At 36.7% G+C, this 25958-nt stretch overlaps 2 protein-coding genes across 2 annotated transcripts; both read right to left on the bottom strand.

Moving 5' to 3' along the window:
* Window positions 1-4066: 4066 nt before the first annotated feature.
* LOC149375789 (uncharacterized) lies at window positions 4067-5221 on the bottom strand. The gene is made up of 2 exons (XM_089596525.1): window positions 4448-5221; window positions 4067-4369 (listed from the first exon to the last, which is right to left on the bottom strand). Exons 1-2 carry the CDS (start codon window positions 5219-5221, stop codon window positions 4067-4069), a joined length of 1077 nt encoding a protein of 358 aa, XP_089452651.1.
* A 1758-nt stretch (window positions 5222-6979) lies between these two features.
* Window positions 6980-7345, bottom strand: LOC149375788 (uncharacterized). The gene has a single exon (XM_089596517.1). It carries the CDS (start codon window positions 7343-7345, stop codon window positions 6980-6982), a length of 366 nt encoding a protein of 121 aa, XP_089452643.1.
* Window positions 7346-25958: the final 18613 nt, after the last annotated feature.

The following is a 25958-nucleotide window of genomic DNA, read 5'->3' as shown; positions in this document are numbered from 1 at the left end:
TTTTTATAGCAATAGTTAACAACACTACTGGAAAAGCAAATATCCAGATCAAAAAAGCTGCATACTGTTGTGGATCAACATTCAACAGATTTCAATTAACTACATTCTTATTATAACGAAAGTCATATTTAGTGACACGAGAATAGCTCACATTTCTATCAATATTTAAAATGAAAAAAGTGATCATTTATGACTGAGCAACAAATCTTGAGGCTAATTAGTTTTGATACTTTTATACGTAGTTAAGTACTAAATCATAGCTCAGCCGTAAATCGAACAGTAGTTTTCTTACGTGTAAGCCAATATAATTAGCATTAGCTATTAGCTAAATCGGAAAACTATCAGAAAACTAATCTTGTCTCAGCTCAGAATTAAAACAGTGACAAATTGTGGCATGACATTATACCTACAAGCTGGTTAATTCTTCTAGGTCTTAAACGTAGTTGACAACATAATCAAAGCTAAGTCAGAGATTGTTCAGAAGTTAAATCATGGGTGAGCAATTGTCAACAGCATGTGATCTTGGCCATGCCAAGAAGTGAAACAGTGACAAATCTTGGCGTGCTATTAAATCGATAAGCTGGTTAATTGTAGTAACTTTTAAAAGAAGATGGTTGATAAATCATAGCTTAGCTAAAAGTTGTACAGTAGTTCAAACCATGAGTAAGCTGATAATCATTTTTGTGACTTTCAAGTGCATTAGATTGCTAGGTCATTGCTTCACCAGTTATTGTACCCTAGTTGAATTATAAATAAGTCAATGGATATCATTATCTGATTTTGGCTAAGCCAAAAATTTGTCTGATAACTAATCTAGCCTGTGACAAGAATGAAAACACTGACATAGCTTGGCTTACTATCATATTTACAAACTGATGCATTTTCGTAACTTTCAAGGGTATATGACTAGGTTCCAATGATGAACTGAGTGTCCTTGAAAGGTATGGGCTGCTTAATCATAGCTTAGCTAGAAATGGTATGATAGGTGAAGGCAATTGAAGCAAAACTGTAATCAGCATCTGGTCTTGGGTAAACCAAATATTTATCAAATGTCTAATCTTGGCTAAGCCAAAAACTTAAACATTGTCAAATGTTGGCTCACCGTCAAAGCAGGAGGCTGATACTTTGTAGTGAATTAAAAATGTAGTAGATTGTTCAGTCATAGCTAAGCCAAAAATTGTGCAGTACAGAAGACATAAAAAAGCCAGAAATATATTAATATCTAATCTTATCTGAATCTAAAATTAATCAGATGACTATTCTTAGCTAAACCAGAAAATATAGCAGTGACGATGATAGGCTTGGCATCAAATCTGTTAGATAATAAATTTTAGTAACTTGTCAATGTAGTGGTATGCTGAATCATAGCTTGTACAGTAGTTAAATGAGGGGTGAGTCAAAAATCAATAAACATTTGATCTGGATTCAGCCAAAAATTTTTAAGATGACTAATCTTGTCTGAACCAAAAACTGCGTCAAATGATACCTTGGAATTAAATCCATAAGCTTCTGGATTTTTGTGACTTTCAAGTGTAGTAGGCTGATAAATGAAAACTTAGCTAGAAGTCGAACAGTTGTTAAATAATAAGTGTTTCAATAATTAATCATTATCTGATTGTGGCTGAATTTAAAATTTGTGAGAGAACTTATCTTGGCTGAGCTCAGAATTGAGACAGCTACAAATCATAGGTAAGTGAATATCATCAGCGTATTATTATTATTAAGCCTAAGATTTATCATACTACTAATCTTGGCTGAGCAAAGACCAAGCAAATGTTGGCTCAACATTAAATTCACTAGCTGATTAATTATTGTGGCTTTCATACATGGTGAGCTGCTAAAATTCAGTTTTAATAAAGCTGTGGATGTATATACCTAGAAGTGGTTTGGTCACTAATTCTTTGTAGTTTTGGCAAAATATCAACCACGATCATACTATAATTTGGCTAAGATTCTTGCAAAGACCAGTTCTTAGCTTGACTTGAATTAAGAAATAGATGAATTTTTCACCAAGCAAAAGTAGGGCTATTTATTTTCACTAGTTCAGTCAAAATCCAAGCGACTATTATATCTTGGTTTAACCAAAACTTGTCTAAAAAAAAATTTTTAATGTGGTTTTTAAATTTATCAGTTGATTCATCATTTACCTATCAAAAATTAAGCTAAATGTATTAGGACATTTAACCAAGATGTTAGTAAAGATCGTATCTTGTCTCACACACACTTAGACGTAAGTGAATTTCTAAGCTCAGCTTAAGTTAAGTTACAAATTTATTTTTCACTTAGCATTAATTTAGCTACAAATATTAACTAGTTTGACCAAATCTCTAGTAAAAATTATATCTAGATTGTTTTAAAAACAAGTTTTTGTCTGAGCCTAAACAAAGCTGTATGGACTTTTAAGTAGTAGAGGTTTTGTCTCTCGTTAAAAGTAGTTTTAACAAAATTTTGGCACTTATCATACCTTAGTTAGGCCAAGACTTTATCTAAGTCGAGTATTTTTCTAGCTTAGCCACTACATAATCTGACTTAACATAAGTAATATTATGTGAACTTAATATTATGTCAATTTCACGTATCAAAAACTCATTAAAAGTATCACCTATATAGTATCTTGGTTGTTAGCCCCTATCATTAGAAGCATATTATATGAAAAGTCATACATAGAAACAAATCATACACAGTCACTTACAATTAGACATTGTTGAGTAATAGTAATGCCATTCACTGCGTATGGAGACATGTTATTGGCGCACAAAATAAAAAAAATCTACACAAAGCTCAACTCCTGAATGTGCAACTGGCAGACATCTTTTATTGCTTGTATGCATACATTTACGTTATTAAAATAAGCTAGAACTACAAGTACCTAAGCATTCTGGAGTAAAACTCGGAGAGGCCATCCCACACGTATAAACATGTTTGCATCATGCAGAAATATCTAGAAAAAAAAGCTTAACACCCCCTGGATGTTGATTAAAGAGTAAAACTGTAAAAACTTAACTTTTAGAAGTGTCTACCATCTAGAAAATCTCGTATGTGGGTAAATAGATGTTGAAATCATATAGGTTGACCAAGAGCTTAGAATAGTTTAATTTTTTGTGTACTATGAGTTTGACACTTCACCTTTTATTAATTAAATTTCTTTAGCTGACCAATGAATATTTTTTAAAAATTTAAGTGAATAAATAATATAAAAAAACAATTTCTCTATTTTTAATAGTTGGATTAAAAATTTAAATGTAAGAATTTTAATATTTTCTCTTAATGTAGGGACATAAGCCCTACGATATACCCATGTCATCGTGGAAGAAGATGCTAGAATGAGCAAAGAGATTTGTACATGAGTGGGTGTCCTTTGAGATTTCAAGTGTGCCTCGGTCTAGAGCTAAGCAAGGACAGAAATCATCAGTAAGTAGTTACACGCTTGGCTATTATAAGAAGTCGGGATAGCCCCTTCAGTACTCCCCTTAAGTTTCAAAGCAATGAAAACTTACAGAAATATTAACAATTTTTTACAAAAGTTATAACAATTTCCTTAAATGCTTACAACATTATCTCTTAGAGAGGGTAAAGCATCAAAGTGATAGCTTTTGGATTTTTTGACGACTTTGAAGGTCACACAGATATGTTAACAATTCACAACATTCTTAAAACTTATGTTAGCTAGAGCTGAATTTAGCACACACACATAAAAAAGTCTCACTTGGGGGATGACGAATGTGCAAAAATGCAGCGGCTCGATAGAGCCTGCCAGATCGGGGAGCAGGCTGGACTCGTAAGAATAAACAGTACAAAGGACAGACGAGGAGATTCGTGATCACAAGAAAAAAAAACAGATTAGGCAAGAACAACGGAAAAACTCCTTCTTGTCGACAACACTCTGCTCACTGCCCGACTCTTCTTCTTCCCTCTTTATTAGCTTCTTTTGTTCGTCCGCCAGCTCTTCTTCCGGCGCTGCTATCACCGCTTCTCCGGGCCTAATTTGACAACATTTCTGGCTGCTGACGGAACATACCACCCGCCTCGTCCCTGGGACGAATTTTTTATAGACAATTTCCCCTAGTTAGGCTTCGGCCGCCCACCGTGAAATCGATGTTTCACCGCGCGCCATGAAAGCAGTGTCGAGCTGCTTATAAGCGCCAGAGGGTTCGACTGGCTCCTCGAGTATCGGAAGAAGAGCGATCTTCACGATCGGTCTAGTGTATTCCTTGCCTGCGACTTTTATTTTGATGACTCTCACTAAACCATCGTTACCCAGGATAACCTCGATCACACGACCAAGAGGCCATTTGCCCGTCGATGTAATGAGCGTGGGGTCCAAGGCTAGTATTACGTCACCAACAGCGAGATTTCTACGCCTTTTTGTCTACTTTGCCCTCTGTTGCAACGTGTTTAGATATTTTTTAGCCCATTGGCGCCAGAGTGCATCGCATACACCTCAAACTAGGTTCCAGTGGGACAGGCGATCCAAGTTGTTGTCTTGCTCAGCACCAGGCAGACTAGTAAGCGGGCCTCCTATGAGGAAGTGGGCTGGAGTTAGGACGTCCAGATCGTCAGTGTCTCCAGCGAGTGGACCAAGGGGCTGGCAATCCAGAATCATCTCAATCTCAACTAACAGGGCTGAGAATTCCTCGTAAGTCATGCGCCTCATTACGGCGATTCGGAGCAGGTAATACTTCATGGACTTGATGCCTGCATCCCACAGCCCTCCAAAGTGAGGAGCCGCAGGAGGGATGAAGTGCCAATCGATGCCCTCCACTGTGAGATTCTCAGCCACTGAATCCCAACTGTGCTCGGCCTCCTCCATCAATTTTCGGAGCTCGCGATCTGCTCCATGAAAGTTCGTCCCATTATCACTCCAGATCTCCTTTGGTTTTCCTTGCCAGCCGACAAAACGAGATAGAGCGCCGAGGAAGCTCGCTGTGGCGATATCACCAACTAGCTCCAAGTGAATGGCTTCCATGCAGAGGCAGACGAAAATGGCAACATAGCCCTTTAAAGAGGAAATGCCTCGACCCTTTAATCGGAGAATCTGATACGGCCCAGCGTAGTCAACACGAGTCTTACTGAATGGCCAAGGCGGTGGCGTCACGCGAGCAGCCGGCGAAGAGCCTATAAATTGACTTATGGGTTGAGCCATGGATCTGGCACACAAGACGCATTTGCGGACGCACTTCTTTATCATGGCGTCGCCACTAATGATCCACGCTCGGCGCATGATGTGACCATAGGTAGAACGAAAGCCGCCATGTAGTGCTCAGAGATGAGCCCATTCCATGAAAAGGCGCGAGAGATTACATGCGTGGTCGAGTATCGGAGGGTGCTTCTCGTCAAAGGGCAAGGGAGAGTGTCAGAGACGGTCACTGACACGTAACACGTCGTTGTCATCAAGAAATGCGTCCAGACTATTAAGAGGGCTTGACGATGGAGTCGGCTTTCTCTTCTTCAGGGTGTCGATCTCGGCGGCAAAGTAGTGAGCTTAGCTTGCTCTCGCACAGTCCAAGAATGCATTCTGCAACTCGTGAGCTCTAATCGGAGCCCGATAGGCCAGCAGAAAGTCGTCCCATTCTTTTGAGCAAAGGGGTTTTGGAGATTTTACTCGGCTCTTGACTAAGAGAGCAAAGCGATGGCGTCTAACGAGAACCCGCAGAAGGCGGCACAAGCTCGAAAACTTCTCAAAGGGCGCACGGTGCGCTTCCAATACAGTTGAACAAACGGTAACTTGATGAGCTTCTTCGTAGTCAGTTGAGACAGCGGAAGGTCTTCGCTGATCGAGCGGAGCCAGCCACAAATCAGGGGGGAACGCCAGCCAGGGAGGGTCATGCCACCAGAGCAAGTTTCGCTGAAGCTCAATAAGTGAAGCGCCTCTGGTTGCAATATCGGCTGGATTCTCGTCAGTGGACACGTAATGCCACGCCTTACGGGAAGTGAGCTCTCGAATGTGTTCGATGTAGTTGTCAACTAGACTCTTGCCAACCGATTCGTCTGAGCCCAGCCAGTCCACCACGGTGCTAGAGTCACTCCATAGAAAATGCCGATCGCTTGGAACGTCTAAGCTAGTAGCTACCGTCCCGAGCAATTTCGCGGCTAGTAAAATGGCTCTCAGCTCCAAGCGTGGGATGGTCATTCTGGCCCTTGAATGTTCGGCTGGAACCAAGCTCTTGATGGGAGAAAGCTTGGTTTTGGCGCTGATAAGGCTCACGATGAAACTCTCATTAGCCCGCTCAACTCTGAGGTAAACTGCCGCAGCTATGGCCCGTCAACTTGTATCCGCAAATGCGTGCAACTTCAAGCCTCTGTTCGGGGCCGACTGGAACCATCTCGGCGAACTGAGTGAGCCAATGTCAGCCAGATTTGATCGAAATTTTGCCCAGCGGGTTGCGTATGAGGTTGATAAAGGTTCATCCCAAGATAGCTTTGCTCTCAACAAGTCTTGAATTATCATCTTTCCCGAGACGGTGACAGGGGCTAGCCAGCCCACCAGATCCCACAAGCCGGCCATCTCCTCAAGAGTGCGTCGTTTGGTTAGAGTCTTAGATTCACCTGGTTTAGGAGCAGCAAATCTAAATGAATCCGCCTCAGGATTCCAAGTGATGTCCTGCTCACTGACGAGTCCGTCGGTAGTAAAGTGCATCCATTCAGGGTGGAGAAGGTCGTCCGGAGGCAAATCTTCCAGCAAACGTCAATCATTTGATACGTGCTTCTTCAGCAAAAAACCGCCCGCCATGAGCAGCTCAATTATCTGATCTCTGCGAATTCAAGCTGCCTCTACACTATCACCACTGGTAAGAAAGTCGTCTACGTACAGGTCTCGACGTATAGCGTCGATGGCCTCGGGGAAGCCTGCGCCTTCGTCCTTACACAGTTGCATGAGAGTTCTCGAAGCTAAATATGGGGCGCTAGCCTCACCGTACGTCACGGTGAGGAGGACATAGTGAGACTCCGGTTCGTCCTCTGTAGCGCTCTACAATACCCGCTACAAGTGCACATCTTCGTCCCGTACGCAGATCTGACGAAACATCATTTTGATGTCCACACAAAATGCAATCCTGTGCCGTCTCCATCGAGTGATGACGCTTGCAATGTCATTTTGCAGTCTTGGGCTGGAATGCAGAGCATCATTAAGGCTAAATCCCGTTGATGTAGGGCTGGAGGCGTTGAACACTACGCGCAGTCGCTTTCTGTTGTCACCTTGCTGCCAGATGGCATGATGAGGTACATAATTGACCTTGCAAGAGCACGAACTGATTTCCTCGGCTGATGCAAGACGCATGTGCCCTAGCTTTAGATATTCTGACATGAAATCGATGTAGTGTCTGCAAAGCGTTGCGTCGTTTCTCATTCATCTGTGAGCAGAGGCCGAGGCTCTTCGGGCTTGAATCAAGCTGCCACCGATGAGATTGAGTCCACCACTCTTAATGGGCAGCGGGACGACGTACCAGCCCCTCTCAGACCTGGTGTGATAATGAGCATAACAATCCCCGCACTCAGCATCTGCAGGAGAGACTCGCACTGTTTGAGGGACTTCCTTCATAGCCCAGTAGCGCTGCATGAGCCAAACGAGTTGCTCGCAACACGTATCTCGGTGCCCGAGTACTGTCGTCAAACTCGTGGTCATTGAAGTGGAAAACTGACCATGTGCTCCGGTAATAGTCCAACCGAAGACGGTTCTCTGTGCCGTGAGACTACCTTGGAGAATGAGGCTGGGAAGGAGGATCTTGGCGTAAGCGTCTGCTCCAAGCACGATCTCCACCCTTTGTGGTGTCAAGAAAATTGGGTCAGCCAGTTTGAATCCAATAAAGCGTGAATGGAGATCGATGCCTGGCTCCTGAGATAGTGTGGTCAGATCGATCTGCTAGAATGCATAGGTGGACACATTGATGCAGCAACTATCGTCGTCAGCAATTATTTTAAGGCGAGTGTGGGCGAAAGAGCAACTTATTGCACCTTCAGACACTCCCACTGCCCATACTTGCAAGCCGTGGACAAGCTGGTGAATGTCGACTCCGAGCATGGATCAAGCAGAGCTCAAGCCCTTCCTCGTCGTCCACTCGGGTTGTGGAGCGTGACCACAGCTGTGGGCAAGAGGCCTAGTCATGTTGACTCCACCTCAGTCAAGCCGGAGGAGGCCGAGTTCTGCGGATCCTGCTTTGGTCGCTTGATCCGCACGTTGGAGTCGAGTGGGGAACCGGGGCGCTTGACCGAAGCCTCGTGGATTGAAGTATGGTGTTGTGCCCCACATGCTTGGCACATCATCGGAGAGGGGCAGTGGCTAACTGGATGTCCCTCTCGAAGGCAGTTAAAGCACAGCTGTCTTTGTAAAACGAGGCGTTGTCGATCCTTTGGCGTCATCTGCTTGTACGCAAGGCAGCGACCAATGTAGTAATAGGCCTCACATGCTGCACATTGAGCCGCTTCGATAATGGTGGCGGCCACCGTATGAAATGAGCGAGAATTCACATTTGGACCGCTATTGCTTCTCTGAGGAGCCATTGGCAGCTTGGGTGCTTTGTTTGGAGCCAAGAAGGAGAGCATTCGACATCGCCGTCGTAGAAAGTCGGTCAATGTCTTAAAAGTGGGGTGTGCATGCCCAGTCGTTTGCAACTCCTTATCAAGAGCCTCCAGCTCTGCTTCCCAATCCCGTCTGGTGATTCTATCCATCACATCAGCCGAAAGGGAGAGGAACCAATCGTCCCATTGATTGACGGGACGTTCAAGGGCTCTCAATTGGTCATGATGTCACTCTAGGTCGTCAAGTAAAGTTTGGGGTCCTGTAGCCAACTCCTCTCTGAGTGGCCGCATTGACCTTAATGCTTTAAGATACTCTTGGGTCAACTGACGTCGGTGTTCATAGCGTGACTCCAAAGTTGACCAAGCAATTCCATAATTTAGGCCAGTTATTTGTAGGCTGTCGAAAGCTGACTTGGCCTCTCCAAGAACGCTTATTTTGAGATAGTATAGCTTGTCGACGGGTGACAGTGACTCATTACCATGAGTGCTGGTTGGTGTTCGTGCATACGGATGAATCTCGTGCGTTCATTATACAATCGACCCCTTGATTCAACATGAATCATTTCCACGGTGAAATACTTGTTGTCAGCGAAGTAAGGTTCGTTTTGAACTATTTCATCTGACAGCATTTTGAGATGATTCTCCGTAAAGCAAGCCCAGTAACCTTCGAGGAGCTCGAGTTGGCTAGAGACGAGACCCTCACTCCATTGATCAGGTAAAGTGTTCTGAATCACTCTTGACAAGTTTTCGATTACTTGGCTCAGGGAAGGTTGAGTACTCAGTGACTCCATGTCTCTGCAAGGCAAAAGTTCGGTTGTGAAAGTAACGAGGAGGAGAATATATCATTCGATTGCTACAGAGAAGTAGCAAGATATGGCGAGCTGTGCTGCCCCAAGAAAGGTGAGCCAGACCTGCATGAGATTTGAGTATTTGATAGTTTAATGCGGTACAACAAAACCGTTGTTGGTTAGCTGTTTCGTAGCATTCTATCTTTAGCGTTGTTGCTCGTCAATTCGTGTTGGAGGTATCGTTATTTTAAGCATACAACAGGCGAGATATTGTAATTGTTGTTAAACACTATCCCCTGCAATAAAAATTCATTCGAGCAGCCGAAGGGGGCTCTCTCTCAGTCGATGCGAACAGCCGTCGTTAACTGTCGCTTGATCGATGCGAGCATGTACATTTACTTCTGCTGTGCCCTTCTACCGGGGCAGGGGAGGTTAGACACGTACAGAGCAACAAAGAAGAGGTAACAAGACAATGAAGCGTGAGAGATAATTGTTCGCCTGTGACGCGCGGGTTGAAAATATGGCTAGCTACCGACATACGTATATGCATATATGTCAGCGTGAATGCACGTCACGAACACTCAAAGAGCCTCTGCAAGCCTGGCAAGCAACGATTCGAGAGTCATCTCAACGGTCCAACATCCGCACGGGCGACACAACAAGCCATCCTCACACATCGAGCATTCAGCCGCGCGCCCCAAATCTGGCTCGAAGGACCATGTGCAAAAATGCAGCGGCTCAATAGAGCCTGCCAGATCGGAGAGCGGGCTGGACTCAGGAGAATAAACAGTACAAAGGACAGACGAGGAGATTCGTGATCACAAGAAAAAAAAACCAGATTAGGCAAGAACAACGGAAAACTCCTTCTTGTCAACGACTTTCTGCTCACTGCCCAGCTCTTCTTCTTCCCTCTCTATTAGCTTCTTTTGTTCGTCCACCAGCTCTTCTTCCGGCGCTGCTATCGCCGCTTCTTCGCGCCTAATTTGACAACATTTCCGGCTGCTGACGGAACAACGAAAGTGGAGCAAGGGACCGAAGTACAGGCTCGAAGTGGGTGCACATGTATTAGCAACACACACACATACATTATGGTCAACAATGCTGGTCATGGTGACGGAGGAAGGACAGTAGCAGCACCAAGAGCATGAACACATGTAAAGTCAGGCTGCTATACGCTGATAAGACGGTGGCAACAAAATCAAAGTGGCTCACTGATGTTGACACTCTGTAGAAAACGCCCCAGCACAACAACAATCTCTAGGTCAATGAGGACGAGCATGATGGGGGACCAAAGCCAATTCCAAATTGACGATGACGAAGACGATCAGCAAAGTTACGTTGGGGTCATCAATGTAGGGGCTTGAGCACTACTATATATATGTTGTCGTGGAAGAAGGTGCTGGAATGAGCAGAGAGACTTGTCTATGAGTGTATGTGCTTTATTAGACATTACAAGTGTGGCTCGGTCTAGAGCTCAGCAAGGACTGAAGTCAACAGTAAGCGGTTACACGCTTGGCTTGTATAGGGTGTGGGGATAGCCCCTACACAAAGTTTCCTACCATGCCATCTTACTAAGCAGGTACGAATGACGAAAAAAGTATGAAGCTCGTTATCAATCAAAAATTTTGTTCTGCTATGACAAAGATCCAATCGACTCTAGCATTTATTCTGACTCAAAATTTAAGACAAGATTAGCTTTTTAAATTAAGTTGTAACAAAAACTTATGGATAGTTATAATTATATAACAGCGTCTTTTAAGCTTAAATTTAGAAAAAACTAGGAGTAAGATGATAAGCTTGAGAGTTAAATGATGTTCGTGAAAATTATTTTTTAATTTTATGAAGAAAAACCTAATTAACTTCGATGATACTACTTAACAATCAGTCATAAATTATCATAAAACAAAGCTTACCTCATACGCTTATTTTTTCGGTGGATAACACACTATCTGACTTTAGTATAGTATCCCTGGTAGCACAATCTTACACACTGGCAGTGCGTAAGTCTGCACCTGGTCTGTTTCCGGGATCTTGTGTAATTCTGATGCATGACAAGTTCATAAGACACTTTCTGGCAGATTTGCGCAAGATTTGCGTGCAGGCGAGTGCGCAAGACTCTTGCGTAAGAAATGCACAAATCTGATGATCAGTCAAGTGCGTTATTCGTCTTGACTCGACGCACTCCTGATTGCGGCAGATTCGCGTAAGATTTGCATGCACGTAACTGCGCAAAACTCTTGCGTAAGAAGTGCACAAATCTAACAATTAGTCAAGTGCGTTAGCATTCTGACTTGATGCACTTCCACTTACGGCAGATTTGCGCAAGATTTGCGTGCAGGCAAGTGCGCAAGATTCTTGCGTAAGAAGTGCACAAATCTGACGGTCAATCGAGTGCGTTATTATTTTTATTCGATGCACTTCTCCTTGTTGCAGAATTTTGCAGAATTCTTTGAAAACAATAATTCACACAAACTTTTCTAACTATGGTTTTGACTTATTTTGCTTGCAATAACATACTTCTTACGTTTTTGCTGGTGTAGAAATTGTGAAGAAATTTCTGAAGTGAGATTTGAACATCAGAAATTTCTTGAGATTTTTTAACAGGGTTATAAAAGACATTTATTTTTGTGCACTGACATTTTTTCATGTACAATCAGCACCAAAAGATCGCAAATTACCTTTATATAGAAAAAAGTTAGGAAAATACTATGAATACACTAGTTTTGCTAACTCATAAAGGAAATTGTATGGTATCAGCGAAAAAAAATTTTTTTGGAATTCAGTTCCCAATGTTTTTTATAGTGTTAAGAATGAAAATAGTTCTTAATTCAAAAATGTATTTACATGTGTGCTTATGTATGTATGTGTATTTGTATGTGATCAGTCGTGTCTCAGAGCCCTGTGGTCAAATTTTAATAATTTCGGGTTCAAACTTATTGTTTTTGTATACTTCTACCGTCTCGAAAAAGAAATTTTAGTTTTGCACCATATCAAGGTTGATGCTGTTTATTTTCGAATATTGACAAGGTTTTTATAAATATTAGTCTTTGCTTTTAAAATTATTTTTATTTATTGCGTAAAGAATCAACACTATTTTATATTTTAAATCTTTTTAAAAAGTATTTTTTTACTTCGAATGTATTTAAATTTCAAGATTTGTTAATGTCTGAGAAAAACAACTATAGATAATAAAACAAACGTATTTACACTTTTCTCTGATAAAATTTATATCTAAAGGATTGAAATCATAAAATGGCACGAAAAAAATAGATATATTAGATTGTAAACATAAAAAAAATATATACTATAATGAAATCACTAGTTAACAAATTGATCCAAATTTATTGCAAAATAAAATACTTAGCGGGTATCATGGCAGGAGTGTGAGGTGCAAATATAAATATTTGATGTGGGGGTATAAGTGCTTCTTATAACGAATACACCCTATAAACTTATTAAAAAAACAAGCAAATTGTTCCTTACTTGACAGTGTGGTTGGAAAGGTAAAGATATCGTGACAGAGGAGGGTTGAAATAACCAGCCAAGAAAACTGTATCAATAAATAGAGAGACAGATATGCGTGTATACAATGACAGTTACAAGAGCTTAGGATTTTTAATAATTTACCAATGCAAACAGTACATTTTTCACTAAACACTAACAGTATGTCTTTCACTAACAATTTCTTCTGATTTATATAAGAAAAATTATCATCAATAAAAATTATACCTGTGGATTTTATTTTTTAAAATGATATTGCAAATAAGTGTTAAGCTACACAGTGCAGAAAAATAATAGAAAGTCAAAAAATACTGATATATATTTTTTTATAGGAAACAAGTACAAACCCATAATTTGTGCACTTCTTACGCAAGGATCTTGGGTTAGAAAGCCTTGGGTTATAGTTTTAAGCAGTCATTATTCAACATTCTCCTTATTCTTGATAAAAATAACTAAAGTTTTGAATGCAGGTTATCCCCCAGGCTGTAACTGTTTTTACGCCCTTTATTCTTCTTGATTAACTAATCACACATTACATCTATGAACTCTACACTAGATCACATAAATTTTAACTAATTTATATAAATTTGAACTTATTGATATAAATTTAAACTAATACATGCGACTTGACCGTCACTTTCTTTAATTTTTAGAACGAAGTTTTTTATGTCGCATTACTCGAGGGGCTGGAATTTTAAAACCAACAGATTTTTTTTTTTTGAATCAGAAATCTCTTCCTCTCAAGTTTTCCCCCTAACCCCGTCCCTTTCACCGATATACACTTACCCTCTCCCCACTATATATGTATATCTGCCAACTGTGTCGTGTTACACCTCTGCACACCATTACCCACTATTCCCCCTCACACTCCCAAGCAATTAATTTTTTAACAAATTTTCATTTTATTTTACCACAATGATTTTCCTTTGACTTTGAATTTTTTTTCTTTTACAATTCTAAAAAAAAAAAAAAAAAAACCATTTTACATTAACGAGATTTGAACCCTCGACCTCCTGCATATGAGTCCTGTATCTTACCCACTCTGCTACGAGCGCTGCTTGCTGTAGAAACTCGGTTTCTTGTACTTATCGTGTGGTTCGTAACTATAATATTTCATTTTTATATGCATTTACTGATACTACATTAAATTCATGATAAATTATGTATTTGTTTTCTAAATAATACATCTAAAAAAAAAAAAAAAATTTAATTAGCATAAATATGGTTATGTAGATTAAACATAACAAGGCACGTTATTTCGCATTGAATATTCGTATTTTATGCATTTGATGCATAAAATACCGACCGATTTTCATTAAACCTGAGGTTTTTTTGGCATTACAGAAATGCTAATAATTACTGTTACAAATAAAAAAAAGTTATGAAATTAAATATGAAGAAAAATGAAACAAAATATGAAAAAAAATAATAATGAAATTAAATGAAACTTAAACAAATAAAATGTAACATTAAAAAATAATGAAACGAAATATGAAAAAAGAAATGACATAAAGGAAATACAAAAGAATGAATATAAATAGAAAAATAAAAAAAAGAAATTAAGGAAATACAAAACAATGAAAAAAAAAAGTAATGAAATTAAATATGAAAAAAAGGATTAATATATGAAAAGAAAGGGAATGAAAAAAAAGATGAAATATGAAAATAAGAAAGAAATTAAATAAAGGAAATACAAAAAACTAAAAAAAAATTTAATAAAATGAAATGTGAAAAAAAAAAACAAGAAATGAAAAAAAAAAAAAAACAAGAAATAAATAAAAAAAAAAAAATAAAAAAAAAAAAAAAAAACAACAAACCAGGGGGCATAAATGGGTCATGGGACCACTGGTAAGAACGAAGTTCTTTAAACATGACATGAGTATAAAAACACTATTTCTCAGGTAACAAGGGGGTCGCCAGACCCGTAGAAAGAACGAAGCTCTATAAACGTTAGTACTGCATTCATGAAGTTCACTAAACAAAAACTTGGAAAACGAATAAAAAAATTAAATAAAAAAAATAGTTTAGTACTCACGATGGTTACGATGGTACCTTTATTTTTAATTTGACTTCTATTTTTCATACATTATTTCTATTTATTAATGGATTTTTCTCTTAGTTTTGATTGTCAATCTATTTTTTTCAACTAATTTGTAACTTTTGCGCATTTTATATTATACTCTGTAAAATTAAAATCACTTTTATAAACGTTACTTACTTACTTACTTACTTACTTACTTACTTACTTACTTACTTACTTACTTACTTACTTACTTACTTACTTACTTACTTACTTACTTGTGTACTTACCCTGCACGAAAATTTTGCGCAAATCTGCCGCAATCAGGAGTGCGCCAAGTCAAGACAAAAAACGCACTCGACTGATTGTCAGATTTGTGCACTTCTTACGCAAGAGTCTTGCTCACCTGTCGTGCATCAAAATTACGTTAGATCTTGGAAGCAGACTAGATGCAGACTTACACAATTTCACTGTCAATGTAAATCTTGTGCAAGAAGCAGTTAGAATTGCAAAGACTGTGCTACCATGGATCCGTTATCAGCTACACCAAAAATCCCTAAGAAAGTGCTTATATCTGATATTATCCTATAACTTTAGGAGACAACGTCGATACGACTCACCCTAAGCTCTAGGTTACTTGAACACACTAGCTAACGTGCTGATTGTGTTTTGTGACCCCAAAAACTTCCAATAATGTACTCATATAAAGTAAATTACACGTAATATACTTACGATACAGAGCATGACTTTATTTTGTACATATTGTCAATATTTCGTTTTCATTCTGAAAACCTCCTCGAGACACTATAAAAAAATGTATAATTAAAACAAGAATGGTTTGAATGTTACATTAAGCAATAAAGGTTACATATGCAGCTGCCAAAATAACATGTCAAATAGACAAAAAAGCGCTACTTAATATTTACATAACTTAAACAATAAATGAACAGCAATCAAAAAAAGAAGCTATTGCAAGATATCAATAAAACATTATTGTGCATACGATAATACAATTATGAGAGTTGAACACATAAATGCAAAAGGCTACAGACTACATGTCTTCTGGCATAGATCAACGAGACCATGTAGATCAGAAAGCAACAGTTACAAGCATGGGATATAAATACATATAAGTGCCGAATGTGTTGGATCTATTATACATTATTAAAACATATGAATTGTGTAAAGATTTTGTAAAAACATATAAATGTTAAGGTTTTTTTAAAAATTTGTGTCTTATGTCTAACAAAAACTTCTTATGTAAATAGCCTCACTTTCTGGTATCTAATTGTCTATTAATGGTGTTCTTATGTAAAGTGATGAGCAACATTTCAGCAAATTTATGCTTATACCTGTTAGCCTCCTAATCCAAAGCCACCACACCTTCAAAATCAAAACTCTGTGAATACTCAGAGGAGTGCATCAACAAGGCTGACTCAGTGTCCTTATTTCCGATATACCTTCCAGGTTCACTTAATCTAATCTTTAAAAACTTTTACTTTGCCGTATATATTTGGCACCACACCCACAACTTATCATATAGACAATACCACTCTTATCCAAAAGAAGTTTGGTTTAGTCCTTTCCCAACTTGACAATATATGTTAATTTATTTGTATTAGTAAAAATTACTCTTATGTTGAAACATGCTAGCATCTTACGAATTGGACGTTTCATAGGATGAAATTAGGGAAGTACTATAAGTATACTATTTCTTCATCCTCAGTATACGGTATTTTTAGTGTCGTATTACGATTAGTAGGTTGTGAAATATGATAAGAATTATGGAAATGAGATTTATTTATTCGGAATTGACATTATTCAGAAATGTATGAAATTAATTCTGTTATCACTTTATGTGATTTTAAACAAGGACTGTACATGTGCAGGTAGCACAATCTACTTACATGGCGATGGCATAAGGAGCGCAAATTCTTTAATCACACTAAGTATACGATCACATATTTCTGAATTTGATAATGTGTCAATCGACACTATCACAAATAACCTTTTTTTTAACGCATTTTACTCATTTCCTTTCTTCTATTGTCAATTAAAAATAGTATCTAATGTTTACTTATATAATCTTCGTAAACAGTCCATTTATCTCATTAACAAATTATCTAATACAAGGTTGCATTGCACTTTCTTGTTGACATGTAGATACTATGGCCTTATACCAAAACACATTGATAATAGTATGCGTTATTTTAACACTTTTACCTTTAAAAAAATTTCATTAATGAGTGATATAGAAAAAAATAATTGTCACACTAAGAGAAAAAAACTTTATGTTGAAATCAAAGATTTACATACATATATACATTTACTTAGTGTGAGAGTTAAAATGTGTAACAAAAAAAATAGAAAAAGTTTTAATAAAGATTTTTCTAGGGCACTTACTACATTTACTTACAGAATGCAACATAATTCATGCACATAGTGCAAACAAGGTTAGATAATGAGTTCTCTTAATTTTTTAATTGTACTTCACATTCAAAGAAGGTAAAATAGGTCGTTCAAAAACATCTTTAGCAGAGGATTTCAAAGAAAAAATGATATCGTTTGATCGTTTTGTCAAAGAAAAAAATCATAACTTTGTTAAAAACCTAACAGATACATTTTAACCTGATTATGTTGATCTTACTTTAAAATTGAGGATGGGATTTAATTTTATACAAAATATAGATACAAAATTTGTTCTTAGTTTCATTCAATCTCTTGATTGCACAATATTGGGCAATAAGTTTGATCAATCCAAATGTTGTAAAATTAGACAATCATGCTTATCACTCTTAAAAATACACACTCTCAACTCTTTAAAATTTCTTATTTTGACAAAATTATTCAGAGTAATATCAAATTGACAAAAAATTATCTTAATGATCATAAAAATTTGTTTGTAACCAGGGCTGAAAAAGGAGGTGCAACTGTTGTGATCAATAAGTGTGAATATATATGTAAAGTCAATGCCATTCTCAATCATAATCTATACTATACGAATTTACACCATAATAAAGGGAAAAAGGTCCTTCACCATTGACAAATTCTATTAAAAATTTTGTTAGTAAATCGAAGGGTAGAGGTGTTTTTGTGGTTTCTGAGATTCCCGAACCTAACATTGCAGATTTGAATACTTGTAAGTTATCCAAAGCTTATGGTCTCATCAAGGGCCCATAAAAAAGACTTTCCTGCTAGACTAATAGTTTCCACTCTTGGCTCACCCATATATCAATCAAATGATAAGTGGTTTTTGTTCTTTTTCGACAAATTTTTCAATAAATCTATTTACTCCATTAAAAATTCGTTTGAAGCAAAGGATAAAATTAAAAGCTTGATAGTCCTAGAGGACTTCTCAATTGTTTCTTTTAATGTAGTATCCTTATGTACTAATCTACCTTTTTCCTTAATAAAAAAGTGTATCTCGCACAAACTTAACAATTTAACTAATATTTTGGGCATCAGCAAAATAAAATTTCTCAATGGCATAGACTTGTTAATTTATTCAAACTATTTCGTTTTCAATAACCAAATTTACAAACGGTCGTGTAAGATCCCGATGAGAGAATGCAGTTCACCATAAATTGCTGAGGTTGTATTGGAGTCTATTGAGAAATCCGTTATCAATATATGCAAAGATGACATTTTGTTATACATGAGATATGCTTATGATTGTTTGTTGGTTTTAAAAACTGATCGCATAAGTAGTACCCTTGATCTTTTGAAGAGTTATAATACTTTTGTCCAATTTACACTTGAAACAGAGATAAATAACTCTATTCCCTTTTTAGAATTACTTTTTACTAAAATCCCCAATTTGATATGTAATATTTATTTGTGTAAAAAACCTTCAGCTTCTGGTAGACTACTAAACTATTTTTCACATAACCCGGTATCTCAAAAAGTAGCTATAATTTTTTCTTTGATTGACAAAACCTTTAAATTGTCTGATCTTACTTTAAGATATAAAAACATTTACAATGTCCGAAAAAATCTCACAATAAATGCTTACCCTCTCTCTTTTATAAACAAGTATATGAAGGCAAGAATAAGTTATCACAATCGACTTAATAAATCTCATTTCCATTATTCTCATCTTATTTCACAACCTAGTAAGCTTAATACGACAATAAGAATACCGTATACTGAGGATGAAAAAAATAGTATACTTATGGTACTTCCCTAATTTCATCCTATGAAATGTCCAATTCGTAAGATGCTAGCATATTTCAACATTAGAGTAATTTTTACTAATAGAAATAAATTAACATATATTGTCAAGTTGGGAAAGGACCAAACCAAACTTCTTTTAGATAAGAGTGGTATTGTCTATGTGATAAGTTGTGGGTGTGGTGCCAAATATATACGGCAAAGTAAAAGTTTTTAAAGATAAGATTAAGTGAACCTGGAAGGTATATCGAAAATAAGGACACTGAGTCAGCCTTGTTAATGCACTCCTCTGAGTATTCACAGAGTTTTGATTTTGAAGGTGTGGTGGCTTTGGATTAGGAGGCTAACAGGTATAAGCATAAATTTGCTGAAATGTTGCTTATCACTTTACATAAGAACACCATCAATAGACAATTAGATACCAGCAAGTTAGGCTATTTACATAAGAAGTTTTTGTTAGACATAAGACACAAATTTTTAAAAAAACCTTAACATTTATATGTTTTTACAAAATCTTTACACAATTCATATGTTTTAATAATGTACAATAGATCTAACACATTCGGCACTTATACGTATTTATATCCCATGCTTGTAACTGTTGCTTTCTGATCTACATGGTCTCGTTGATCTATGCCAGAAGACATGTAGTCTGTAGCCTTTTGCATTTATGTGTTTAACTCTTATAATTGTATTATCGTATGCACAATCATGTTTTATTGATATCTTGCAATAGCTTCTTTTTTTGATTGCTGTTCATTTATTGTTTAAGTTATGTAAATATTAAGTAGCGCTTTTTTGTCTATTTGACATGTTATTTTGGCAGCTGCATATGTAACCTTTATTGCTTAATGTAACATTCAAACCATTCTTGTTTTGATTATACATTGTTGTATAGTGTCCTGAAGAGGTTTTCAGAATGAAAATTATTGACGATATGTACAAAATAAAGTCATGCTCTATATCACAAGTATATTACGTGTAATTTATTTTATTGATTATGACAAAGGAGCAAGATGTTTGTATTTGATACGATACTTATATAAAGTATTATCTTGCCATGCCAGAATACAGTTTAGAGACTGTCTAATTTAGGCTCTAGGTGACTTGGAGACACTGGCTGACATGGTATTCATGATCAGCTACCTCAAAAAGCTCCAAGAAAGTATCTATATTAGGCATTGTCCTGCAACTCTAGAAAATGACGTAAATACTATACAACCTAGGATTTAGGTACCTCGGGGACACTGTTTAAAGTACTGTTAATGGTTCTGTCTGATAGAGTTAATAAATCCACAGGACGAAATTTTTATAGTATCTTACATGGTTTACTTAAAATACTGGGTGGTAAGGAACACATCTTTAAAAAATCGCGCATTTACAATGCGGGATTTATTTTTTAATAACGATTTGATACAGAAGTATGCTAAAAAATAGTGTTATTTATTTTTATTCTTAAGCCTATTAATTAGAGCCAAATTTTGTTGTATACCATATAAAGGTGTCACTAATGTAAACATTTTGCGACTGGAACTCTTACAATCAGCTTATAATTGTTAAAAATTATTGACAACTAGTGTCAAGACAATTCAAAAATTTTAATAATTCCTAACTCCGTCCAAAAAAGTATAAGTAAAAATGTGTTTCCAGTAAGCATAAATCTAATCAAATTTTTTTTTGTTAAAAAATATTCGTTACTTTTTGAGAGAATGCATTTATTAATTAAAAAGGTGTCAAATGTTGAACTCGATCTTATCTGATTGCTATCATATGATTGGACCTAGCAGAAGCCTACTTTTCTTATTCTAACGTTTTGTTTATAATTTCAATACCAGCATAACGAATTTTGAGGTTTTTTATCAACCAAATGATCTTTACAGAAGTGTGACTTTTTACAAATAACTTTTTGAAATATTTCATTAGCAAATAAGTATATCGGCATAAGACCTTTATATTTTGTAAGCAAGAACTTTTTTTACGAATAGAGAAAAAAAAAATTATTTTCGTAAAGTATTGACAAGCCGAGATAACTATTAAAATTATTTTTTACGCCATTAGAATCTATAGCAACACAGACGTTTAAAATTGAGACTGTAGATGGTTATATACTTTAATTTTTATTGACTGTGTTTTTTCCATATTATGTTTATAAATGCTTATTTAAATGTTTATTGACAACCATTTGATTAAGTCATGAAGACACAGTTGTCGTTTTTAACTAGAATTTTTTTATCAAATGACTTTAAGCTTACACCTTGAAGAGAAAAAGTTACATCTTGGTCATTTGTGATTCGATTCTCATTTTTTTTTTAATTTGGGGTATCGTGATGAAATATTAACATTAACCGTATTATTATCATTACTAATTTGTAAATTAACTTAATATAAACAAGTAACTTTTTTTTTAAGGGTAGTGCTTTAAATAAGGGTTCTTATGTCCAAATAAACGTTGACAATTTCTACAGAAACTTTCCCAGAGTTTTCCTGATCCATATGACAATTATCATAGGCAAATGCAGAGCAGTACTGTATGATAAAGTTATTTCGGATCATTCCATAGATCTACCTTTATCGCTAACAGCCGCCCCTCACCCTCTTCCCCCATTTACGCAAGGTGAGATTTTATCAGTTTGTACCTTTTTGATGTGAAACATTTATAGGAGTGCGTGAGCAAGGTCAGTAAATGTGAGTGATGCATGATGACCGTAACGAAAAAGCGTTACAAAAAGTGCATAGATATACATTGCATACATAGTATGCTCTACAGGAGAAGTATGTGAATAAGAGAGTAAAAGGAATCAAACAACATGGCTAGGTGATTCCCCATCCCCTCCTTTATTGTTTACGCACGTAGCAGGTATAGCTATAGATTATAAAAATATAATGCCTATCTAAACACACGTACACACGTAGTCAGACACATACAAACTTAGTCAGAGAAAACAAAGTGCGTGTGTCAAGTGGCTAACTATATTTCGTTATTGCTCCCAAACCTTTGTAACTGTACCTAATACGATATCAGTATATCTAAAACGTACTTAGCGTCGCTTGATTCAGTGAGTGCATGTTTTAATGTGAAACATCTATTGGCGTGCTTGGGGGTTCCACTGACGCGATGAAGCAACCTGTGCTATGACACAATCTAAGGTAAAACTCGGTTTGGCTTGGCTTGGCTTCCTATCTCTTTCTCCGTGAGCTCATTACCACTCCTCTCTGGTTTGGAAAGAGTACTACCCGTTTTATTATAGCTATATAGAAAATGTATCGTATATATAGCGTATACATACGTGTACACATATATAATACATATTATTCATTATTTTAAAAAAGAAAATAAAGTTTTTAAATTATACTGACACCAAAAATCAAACTATATTTAAGGATTGGTAATCGAGGACCTTATCGATTGTGGCATGCATAACGCCAATCCAGTTTTTGTTCTTATTATTTATGGACACCAACCAAGAAACTCCTAATTTGAAAACTGATATATTATTAGGCATTTTTAATATTTTATATAGTTGAGCCTGCCGATAAAAAAAAAGTTACGATTATTTTTGAGTGGTCAATTAATCTTAAAATTGTGTAAGACTGTGTTTTAAGGTTCGTTTTGCTAATATCTTTTAACAGTTTAATATCGAGAAGAAACAAGAATACCAGCGTGTATGGTAATTAAATTTTTTATCAATAAGCACTTTTTATTTTGTTTCGACAAGCACAAAATGTTGAGAAAAAAAACGAAAAACGCATTTTGGCAGCACCTGTAAAAGTAAGTAAGATAAAGAGCCATTGATCGTATGCTCTTGCGCTCGCTTTCTCCCTCTCTCTCTCTCTCTCTCTCTCTCTCTCTCTCTCTCTCTCTTTGTATTTTACTTATGCAGAAAGGCTTTTTTTATAGCTTTTTTAAATATTTTGTGATTGCAGAATATGATCCTACTAATTTATAAAGCAAAGTTGCTAAAACCGTTGTAATCGCTAACCGCGAAAACTACTAAACCGATTTTGCTCAAATTTTGCATACCGATTCTTGACACTTTCTAGATGGTTTTAGTAGTCTGGCTTAGAACAGATGGTTTAAGTGGTGTCGACATAAAATTGAGGCTACCTACAACAGAATTAAATAAGTGTGGTTATAATAGGCCGGAGCGTCTCAACAATTTTTATAGTTGTCTATCTGCAGTTCATCAAGCTGCATCGAGAATGTAGATGATAGTCGTGCAGCTGTGCATCCTGGTTAGCGTCGAAACTTTTCTTCAATGGACCAGTGATCTAGGTCTACATCCACCCTTAACCTCTAGGATTGACGAGTGCAACCAATAAATAATTATTTAAACCGATACCGTCTTCGGTGGAATACCAGGAGACGTACCTAGCCAGAGCACAACCTGTTCCAGCACATCAGAGTTATGTGACCGTCACCATCCGGCCTGGTGCCATCAGAGAATCTCATACTTCAGATGCAAGCCAGAGAAGACAGCCCTAAGACGCACGGTCAGCCTTAACGGCTTCTTTCTCAGTAGTCATCCCAACGGCACACTCACAAAGAAGGTATTCTCTAAACCCACTTTTCCGACTAACGATGGGCGATTGGTTATCCGGGGAACGACCCAAAGACGATAAATTCTTTGATAAGCGGCGTACCTCTCTTCATCACGATAGTCTCTATACATAGAGACTTCCAAGATAAGAGTCAAGCTACCTGCAGCCATCTCTCCATCATCAAGAATAATAATAAGGAATAGCTGGAAGTTTTATCACTGTCCCTTTTCAGGACCATTATAAGTATTTACGTTCCCTATTAATCTTAACCATCAATCTCATCAGTTCTTTTGAGGGCAACATAAGTTTAAACTACTTTGCCAACGAATACATTTTTACTACCATTTCCAGAAGCAATTCGTCGACTGAAATATTATGACTAAAGACAGCCACTATTAAACCAAGTCAGTCATTCATTGGCAATCATCACGAGTGGAATTGTCCTTCGTAAGGCTGGAAACCCCAGTAACCGACGACCCTATATAACCCTCTCTACTCAACTCAACTACACACTCAACCAGGAATCACTGATCCTTTCCAAGGTCTGCGCTAGGTGAGCCTAATAGCTATAAAGGGAAAAAAAACTTGAGCCAACGGGACAGTCTCCAACGAGCAAGCATCACAAACCAATCTCCCCACCTTAGTCACCAAAACAACTGAGTCTGCAAATAAAAAAGTGCTTTAGACACCAACGTCTTCGACGTTATACTAGGAGACATTGGTATAGATCCCTACAACTAGCTCCAAAGCTTTGGACTTTGTAATTCTTCTTTTGATTAGTCTGGTGCTTGAACAGCAGGCCAGAGAAAATCTCCCTGGGGTATCCAGTCAGTCACGTTTGCTGGAAACTTTAGTCAAAAAAGAGTTTTCTTAAGAAACTAACCGGTCTTTTTTAGGGCCATCGGACGTCAAACTACCTTGCCAACAAATATTTTAGAACTTAACAAAGTGTACAAAAAACAGCTTTTAGGGCCCACAAAAGTCTTAACCATACTAAAACTAGCAAGAGGGCGAATTAAAAGAAGAATGTTATATGCATCTAAGCGTTATATAAATACAAATTCAGGCGTCAAGAAACTGACACAGAAAATTTATCGAGACCGAAACAGCAGCATCAAAATTGACAAATAAAGAATCCATTGTGTGAGATATCAGCTTTTTAGTCAGTACCCTCACAGTAATCTCTTCAATCTTTAAGTTTTTTTAATTAGTAGACAATGTATTTGTATTTTTGTGGCGATAAAAAATGTAGAGATTAAGCTCCAGCTCCGGTAATGAAGTTGTAAGATAAAAGAAAAAAAAATTTTTTAGTATACATTTTTTGTGTATTTTAAATTTTAACAGCCTTAAAAAATAGCCGTTTTTGTTAATTATACGGGAACAACTGCAAATTAATGGCCCGTTACAGCCAACGATTATTTTTCAGCATAAGGAATGCAGGGTAATCTTCAGCATAATTGTATTTTTTCAAATTCTTACAGCTTCTTATTTAACCGAATAAACTGTATGGATTCTGAACAAATATGTTTTTAATAAGAAGATTTTTGTTCTGAGGATTATCAGGAATATATGTAAAATTTCTAACTGAAAACCTTTCACGTTACATGTCAACACACTGTGGTATAACATTTAGTAAGTCTCGAGCGAAGCCGAGACGGGGGGCCGCTAGTTAACTAATATGAGAATCAGTATCATTTTTTCATCATTTAAAACAAATTTGTTTTTCTGTAAACAGGATTATCTTAAAATATTAATATTCGGTTGGAATTCAAAAAAAATAATTAATGATGAGAAACACAGTGTATCATTTAAGCGTTCGCAATATGAAGTCTGAAATGCTAACTTGTCTTGTTTTTTTTTTTTCAAACAAAAGTGGTGTCCTTTATGTAGTTGATGAGAAATAATAATTTTACTATCTATAATTTAACGTTATACATTCTGCTACTTAGTAACATTTCATTTACATTATACAAAAAGCTTCAATATAAAATTCGGTAATTTTATTACTGAGACCAACTTCTAGACGTATATATTGGGACTTATGATTCTGCACATTAAATTTCAAGATGTACTGTATATGAAATAGTATAGTTCAGTCAAAATTACGATGTAATAGTAAAAAGTAGAAAACAATGCATATAATTTTTAATTATTTCTAAAAATAAAAAACATAGTCTTATTACACATTTTCTTTAACAACCATATCTAGGTCTGAAATACTGTGATTTATAAAAAAATGGACTAAAAATGCATTGAACACCTTGTTGTATATCTACCAGATTGGTCTTTCAGCATACTTATTTTTGTAATATCTTTCTTAAAGAAATTTTTCTACCATAAAATCCGATCGTTCCAAGATCCCACGCCAAAAGTCTTAAAGTGCTCTTTTGCTTTTAAGACACCATCTGTTGTCTCAATGTTGAATG

This window comes from Copidosoma floridanum, unplaced genomic scaffold, assembly GCF_036245765.1.
Source record: "Copidosoma floridanum isolate Cflo_tuat_1 unplaced genomic scaffold, Cflo_Japanese_pri ptg000004l, whole genome shotgun sequence".
NCBI classification, from domain to species: domain Eukaryota; kingdom Metazoa; phylum Arthropoda; class Insecta; order Hymenoptera; family Encyrtidae; genus Copidosoma; species Copidosoma floridanum.
Note: the sequence above shows the minus strand (reverse complement) of the source record. Positions and strands in the feature narration are given on the sequence as shown.

Coding starts and splice junctions, on each gene's coding strand:
- LOC149375789 (XM_089596525.1), bottom strand. CDS start 5,221: ATGCGCCGAGCGTGGATCATTAGTGGCGACGCCATGATAAAGAAGTGC. Junction 4,370..4,447: donor GCCTGTCCCACTGGAACCTA/GTTTGAGGTGTA, acceptor AGGGCAAAGTAG/ACAAAAAGGCGTAGAAATCT.
- LOC149375788 (XM_089596517.1), bottom strand. CDS start 7,345: ATGAGAAACGACGCAACGCTTTGCAGACACTACATCGATTTCATGTCA.